General features: G+C 33.3%; 2 protein-coding genes across 2 annotated transcripts; both read right to left on the bottom strand.

The window, feature by feature from the left end:
* Positions 1-2232: 2232 nt before the first annotated feature.
* LOC112762978 (uncharacterized) lies at positions 2233-6871 on the bottom strand. The gene is made up of 9 exons (XM_072223831.1): positions 6560-6871; positions 4812-5318; positions 4445-4716; positions 3909-4351; positions 3672-3799; positions 3445-3605; positions 2917-3309; positions 2736-2816; positions 2233-2620 (listed from the first exon to the last, which is right to left on the bottom strand). Exons 7-9 carry the CDS (start codon positions 2956-2958, stop codon positions 2408-2410), a joined length of 336 nt encoding a protein of 111 aa, XP_072079932.1. The 5' UTR covers positions 2959-3309; positions 3445-3605; positions 3672-3799; positions 3909-4351; positions 4445-4716; positions 4812-5318; positions 6560-6871; the 3' UTR covers positions 2233-2407.
* On the bottom strand, positions 3108-6693 carry LOC140173124 (uncharacterized). The gene is made up of 6 exons (XM_072221746.1): positions 6560-6693; positions 6178-6238; positions 4445-4598; positions 4295-4385; positions 3909-4118; positions 3108-3309 (listed from the first exon to the last, which is right to left on the bottom strand). Exons 1-6 carry the CDS (start codon positions 6691-6693, stop codon positions 3108-3110), a joined length of 852 nt encoding a protein of 283 aa, XP_072077847.1.
* Positions 6872-7207: the final 336 nt, after the last annotated feature.

The following is a 7207-nucleotide window of genomic DNA, read 5'->3' as shown; positions in this document are numbered from 1 at the left end:
GGTAAGACTTCCTTCCCATAGAGGAGTATCTTATGCAAAAGATGCCATTTTGAACGCAAATAATTTGGAACCAACCTTCATATGTCAGTAAAAAAGGAAAGTGAAATGCAATAGTGTAACCACTTGAAGAATCCATCCTCATGACCCAATCAAGTGACTTCAGGAGAGAGGATGGATAGCAAAAATGCAACATCAGTGAGCATCGATGATGTTTCCACCTTTCAGCAATGATTGACATGAATTCATATCTACTAAGCTTCAATCTTCATTAGCGAGATGTGCAGCGGGCATTTAAGATGGTTGAAGCATCAGCAAGGTAGAATATGTCTAAGAGAATCTCGTCAGGAAGTTCTGGCAGAGGAAGAGAAACTAGAGGAATGTCACTCATCCTCTTTGAAAAATAGGATTGTACAAATTAGATTTGCGGGAGTGGAGAGATATGATAGTTTGGGATAGAAGTTTTAGGTGAATATGAGATGAGTTCCTCTGCTGTGAGGACTGGTTTTTATTTATAGAGGAGTATAGAGGAGTTTAGCTTTAATGACATGATTGGATTTTTTAGATGTATTTACCGAATTCAATTTCATTTAAATTAAAGTATACATATATTGATGAGTCCTTTTTAGGTACTATTGGAAGTTGGAAAATAAACTATAACTCACAACAAATAGTGAGAACAACTTTCATCTCTACTACTGTCAGCGGAGTGAGAGTTTGTGAAGCCAATTTGAGTGAGGCAAGGAAACCCGTTGAACATCTTCTAATGCTTATTCAGTAAATAGTATTTTGGCATGTTCCATTTTTAACAATCAATGCACTTTTCATATACTTTTGACATCTTGCATGTTATGGTCACACTGATCTCGAAGTCATGATGGCAAAACGCATAGAGAGAAAGTAGAGTTTTATTATCTGCAAAAGAAATCTCAACATTTCCAAGGCATATCTTGAGACAATAAAGAGAAGGTTTAATTCTAGCTACAAATATAATCAATGATAATCTTGGTGAAGATTCACCATTAACGGTGACATGACTAAAAAATCAGGCTTAGGTGTGTGTATTCTCTATTCTATCCTCGCTTGGTTTATTTACTTTCTAATGAGTTCTACTTTACAAAGAGGGAAGTGTGTTTTTCATTTAGAATTTTCCTTGCCATCTGGTTCCTCTAACATAAACAGGTAAACCGTCCATTACTTTAACAACGTCAGATTTCTATAATAAATAGGTGAAAGGACTTCTTAGATATGACAACACATTATGAGGTAAAATTTTAAAAATCTAAGTATAAGATATATAGATAATTATCTGTGTAATTAGAATGCCATAAATGAAGCAACCGAAATAGGATACAATTTGGTAGAGGTTTGAGTTCTTCATTTCATTCCAATATATTTAACTGATGTTGCATCAGTAATTGATTGAAGCACCATGCTGCTCAATTCAGCTAGACTAATTGTGAAAGGTTTGAGTTTAAATTAAACAACAAAACCACAATGAAAACTCTAAATCTTAATTTGAAGTATATTTAATTAACTCTGTATTATTATGTCCAGGGCATTTGTTTAAAGAGTTTTTTATCATATGAAATTGAGCCACCTAATAAATTGAAGGAATGTATAAAGCTGTTGGTTATGTAGAAGAGTGGTCTAATTGACTTAGTTGAGGTACTATAAATAGCAACATAGTATATATCGTTTAATGTATATAACAATAATACACTAAATGGAAATTCATATAGCATTACTTATATGTATTGTCCGAAGGAGATTATTATATAATATGCATGATGAGAGTATAATGTGCTACGTAATAATTGTTTCATTCATTATTCATGTATTTGTTGTTTTTTTTTTTTTTACATTTTTTCTTCAATACTCTCTTATGCATATTATTAATTTTTTTAAAACTTCAATTTTTTTTGTTTATAAGACACTTATTACTGTTATTTTTATTTCTTTTTTATATAGAATATATTTTTTTGGTGTTTTCTATTAAAGTACTAAAGAGTACTAAGAGTACTAAAAAAAAGAATATAAAAAATTAATTAAATATCTAAAATTAAATTTTAAGATAACATCAAATAATTATTTTAATTTAGTTTCAAAAGATAAAAAACTTTACTGTATGGCAAAAAGTTTCTGCAAGAACTGGTTTAGTTATGATGGATGAGTTAGGCATCCTTTGAATCAAGTAATATTGCATTCATGTTAATGAGCAATAAGTGCAAGGAATTTTCTGGCACATAGTAAAATAGAAAATTTTACTTGTAAGGTTTAAAGGCTTTGACAACTATAGTATCTGCCAGTTAAAAAAGCAAACTAATTAACCATGATAAATACATAAATCACTACCAAATTACAGTTACTACATATACTAAGCTAGAATGCTAAGAAAATATTTGTCTTATCACAGCTTTTTAAACACACCAACACTATAACTAACATCAAAAGTTTTCAATCCAACCTTTTTTCCACAATTCCTCTTAAAAGTCTTGTTAGTTGATGCTTGCACATCTACAGACACAACTGCTTCTGCTGTTGAGCCATCACCTATATCAGGAGAGGACCTCTTGGCTGTAGTCTCATAGGAGCTATCACAGTTGCTCTCAACTGCTGAATCCTATTGTTCACGAAAACTCGAGAATTAGCAAGTAAAACATGAGTGACCTCTTGATCAGGCCCAATCATCTCTATATAAGGTGGATAACAATAAAAAAAATACAATAACTTCTTACGTTGGACAGAGAAATTGCCTCATGTCCATTGCTATTATCACCTGTTTCAGTTGTAGAGGTATTAGGTACATGTTGAGAGCACTGCAGGAACCAAGATCATTTGAAGGCTAGATGTTAGTTTGAACAATAAATTGTTCAACACAACTCAGTTCTAGTTCCAATCGCAACATGCTATACTTACAGAAGCATTGAAAGAAGAATTGGCAAAACCAAAAATGGACATGAGATACTCATCATCTGAAATATTTAAAACGCTGTATACCACTTCAACAGCATTGATATTCTTATAGGTGATATTGAGTTTGAATAAGAACCTTTTGTCAACAATAGTATCCAAGGACTTAGGATACGACTCTCCTTTTTCCCACTTCTTTACATGCACATAATAATTTTGTTATCATTCCAGAAAACATACAATACAGAAGCAAAGTATTTTAAACTCCCATCAATTAGACTTATAGATAACTCCTTAATTTTCTCCGCAACCTTTTGCACCATTTGCTCTGCTTCTTTGTTCCATAGAAGGAGCTTCATACAACCACTTCCATCAGTCACGATTACTTGCAGCCTATACCTGGAATAACATATCAGTAGCACATGACTGATAACAATAAAAACATGGCCATATGCAACTACACTGAATTTCATAATTCAGATATCAAGCTGAACCTAAAAAAAGCAAACAAATACTGGACACAAAACAACTAACCTTAGCATAGCCTTGAAGCCGACACGCCTACAATGATCAAATCAGTATCTATCTTTGCTCTCTAGAACTTTCTTTGGACATGTCTTACACGACGTATAGGACCAGTCATCTTTACCGACCTCTAAAGACACAATGTTTCCCACAATCCAGCAAGAGGTTTCCTAAAAAAATATTTCGAAATCAGTAACAAAACTTTATCGGCTTAAGTGATCAATTACAAATCTCACCTGTGTCATATTAAGAACCCCCTCTATGGTGCGTATTGGGACAATGCTTGCATTGATTTCATCTGCCACAGAGTATTGAGGCTGCGATTGAATAGGAGTTATCCGTTGCGAACAGGGCACAACCTCCTCTGCCAATTTGTAGAAAGTCCAAAAAGACTCATAAAAGTTAATATGGTTTTTAAGTTATATTTTATGTACTCATAACAGAGCAGTAATTTGGGCACTCCAGAGACACACCTTTTTTTGAAGTCAATAACTTTGGGAAGGTTTGGATTGAAGTAACATTTGGAGACATAGTAAGTGCTTTGAACATTCACAGAACTTAAGTATACATTTGACTTAAAGAGCTGAACAACCATTATGAAAGGCTCCCCATCATCTCGCTCGAGGTGTGGAAGCACTTGGTCCACCAATTCTCCAAACAATGTACATTTAATCTTGTGCTTCCTGGAACAAAAGGCATAATACAACTCTAACAATATTTTTCGACACTTAATATCCAGCATATGCTTGAATTAAATGACTGCAAAACACAAACAAAATGTACAACTGAAAGGAGAGAGAAAAAAGTAAATATTATTTTAGGTCTTCCAACTCTAGTGCAATACGCTTGCTTTCTTTACCCGTGCATGTAATCATCCCCATAGCCTCTTCCTTTCCAACAACCTCTCCTATGTAATCTGCATGTCACAGTAATGCCATTTAAATCTAAACCTGTAATAAAATCCATGATCATATCTCAATAAAATAAGAAGTATGCTGATGTAACGTACCAAACAACAAATTCCCATCCATTAGAGCATTTGCCTCAAGCTCAGCAAAGGGGCGAAATTTGAATGGGTTAAAAGCGAAAGTCTCGATTGGAAGGACTTCCACCTCTGTCTTTGTATAGAAGCTAAGCTTGTACTTATGAGCAGTTGTCCTTACCTTCCCATTGTTAATTTTCACAATAAAATTCCAGCATACTATACATGGCATGCTTTTTTATCCTCTCCTTGAATAAATCCAAGTCAGGCTTATATATCGTTGCATGAATTCTATCACCCTACAAAACATTTTGAAACCCAAGAAAATAAAACTTGTTAGAAAGGCATTAAAGAAGAGGATGCAACAGATAACAAACTCCCACCCAATACCTACTCATCTTGCAAAACCATCTCCAAGCTAAACACTTCATTCTGGTTCCACTGGCTGGGAAACTCATACAATCGGGCAACCCCATGACCAACGACCAAGCCAGCTTGGTTGGATTGATGCTTCTGATCAAGTCTATTTTTGCAGCCATTCTTTGCACCCTAAATCTGCTTCAACCAAAAGTTCTACCAGTATAATTAACAATAGATTTATATTTCTCATGTAACCTGTACCATTCTAATATTTATATAGAGTTGTTTCCCGATCAATGAATGGAATGAGCGGGAAAACCTGGGATATTTAAAGAGTTCCGGTGAGCGCCAAAGTGGAATGTCCCAAATCCATTCCTTTAGTAACCGCATATCCTTTCACATGGACGGGAAGATATGCTACTTGTATCTGGAATTCAGTTTTGCCAAGACCTTAGACCAATGAAGCCGTCATCTCTGCACTTCTTTTAGAGGGAACATTGTAGCTACCTCGTCCACTGGGACGTTACCTTCACGACCAGCCCTGAGAAAAAGACGGCAATTGTTTTTTTGGGTTGATAACTCTGGTGGTGGACAATTTTTTGGAGGATCTTTATGCATAAGTCAACGCGTAGGATTTAGGGATTGCATTTTCATCCTAATAAAGAGAACACTATTCATTGTGGAGTTACCTCCGAAACTTTAGAATTGGGTGTTTTTGGTGGGAACACTGTGTAAGCTTTGGGTACTGCACTGCTTAACTATTATACTAGAGTGTTATGTATATGGTTTAAATATTAAGTTGAAAAACATAAAGGGAGTAAATAGAAAGGCATGTAAGGCTATGAGAATGCATGCTTTGCTAAGTTGTTTAGTTAAGAATTTGCTTCACGATAGGCATGATTGGAAATCAGAGATCAGTTATAGCTTGAAGTAGCTACAATTCGCTATTAGAAGTGTGTGACAAAGGATAGGAGTGGTGACAAATATATAGAGCAAATCATAGAGTTGGTCATGAGTTTTGCATTTGTTCAAGTCTTATCTTTGTATTTGATCAAATTTTGTTCTGGTTGACTCATATTGATTTGGTCATACAATTGGATCAATAGATTACTAATTTAATTGATGGATTATTAGTTTATCTGATTGACTTAGTTGTAATTAAATAAAAATATAAAATTATAAAATAAAATAAAATATATATCTTCACAAATATATTAATAATAATTACGTATTAATTTTTAGACATAATTAATGATACAAAAAGAGATAATACAAAATATTTTTTTAATTTAAATGAATATGAGAGAGCACAAGATAACACAATCAATAAATTAAATTTAAGGAGTGATTTCAAAGTCGTTATCTATATCTTCATAAGACAAATTTAAACCTTGACTAACATTTTTCTCATTTTGATTTGCATCTATATTTTCCATAGCATTGTTACTCGATTCATCATTACTAAGAATTAAATCAATCAATACTAAGAATTATTACGGCAACAAATTCAGCTTATTGATAATTTTCAACAACAAATTTATTTATGATAATTTTTAGCAACAAAAACTTTAATTCTAAATATGATTTACAACAACAAAATATTTAGCTAAGTCATTATTTCAAAAATAACCACCAGTAATGATAATCAACAAGAAGTGATGATTTTTAGCAAAGAGAAAAAAATTAGCTCAGTGATATTTTTAACAACAAATTCAAGATGTAGTGATGATTTACAGTAACAAAAATAAAAAAGAAAGAACATGATAATTTGTTGGAACTCACCTGTTCAAGACCAACCGACGGTGAAGGAAGCTAACCAACTGATGGTCGAAGCAAGAAGCCGACAACAACCACCAACCAATAAGGGACCAGATATTAGTTCTATCTGCTTCTGTTGCCAAGGACTGATAATACATAGCCCAATGACGAACTTGAGTGCGAGACAGTGAGTGAGTGAGCGAAACCGAAGACGAGAGAGTTTGAGTGCGACAACACCATCCGTGAAAAAGGTGAGAGAGCTTAAACTTAAGTGAAAGAGTGACGAGAAAGAGACTGAAGGCCCGTGGTGAGTGGTGAACCAAGAGATACTAAAGCAGCATAATATGAGATATGCATATACACTAATTACAATTTTTTATAAGACATGGAAATCCTATACATAATTACATAAATAAAGTATAAAGTATTTTTTAATTGAACATGCTATTGAATGAGTGTTGAATGAGTAAAATATCTTAAATATATCTGAAACAGAACAATGTGAAAAAAAAACATTGTTATATGCAAACCATGTTTAAGGTTCTATTTTGATACATTATGTTCAAGTCAATTGCTAATTCTAACAGCCTGATTGAAAACTTTTACTTTTATGGAATTGAATTGAATTTCATTAGAAATAAATTTCAATTAAAATTAAGTTTCAGTATTTGA

Source organism: Arachis hypogaea, chromosome 17 (genome assembly GCF_003086295.3).
Source record: "Arachis hypogaea cultivar Tifrunner chromosome 17, arahy.Tifrunner.gnm2.J5K5, whole genome shotgun sequence".
Taxonomy (NCBI): Eukaryota; Viridiplantae; Streptophyta; class Magnoliopsida; order Fabales; family Fabaceae; genus Arachis; species Arachis hypogaea.
The sequence above is the reverse complement of the archived record's forward strand: the minus strand, read 5'-3'. Positions and strand labels throughout refer to the sequence as shown.

Excerpts from the sequence above, each read along its gene's own strand:
- LOC140173124 (XM_072221746.1), bottom strand. The coding sequence starts at position 6,693 with ATGTATTATCAGTCCTTGGCAACAGAAGCAGATAGAACTAATATCTGG. Across the intron at positions 6,239-6,559 it reads CGTCGGTTGGTCTTGAACAG|TAATGATGAATCGAGTAACA; the intron begins GTGAGTTCCAAC and ends TTTAATTCTTAG. Across the intron at positions 4,386-4,444 it reads GGATGGGAATTTGTTGTTTG|GTTTAGATTTAAATGGCATT; the intron begins GTACGTTACATC and ends ATTTTATTACAG.
- LOC112762978 (XM_072223831.1), bottom strand. The coding sequence starts at position 2,958 with ATGTCCATTTTTGGTTTTGCCAATTCTTCTTTCAATGCTTCT. Across the intron at positions 2,817-2,916 it reads ATTCTTCTTTCAATGCTTCT|TGCTCTCAACATGTACCTAA; the intron begins GTAAGTATAGCA and ends TGGTTCCTGCAG. Across the intron at positions 2,621-2,735 it reads AGGCAATTTCTCTGTCCAAC|GATTCAGCAGTTGAGAGCAA; the intron begins GTAAGAAGTTAT and ends CGTGAACAATAG.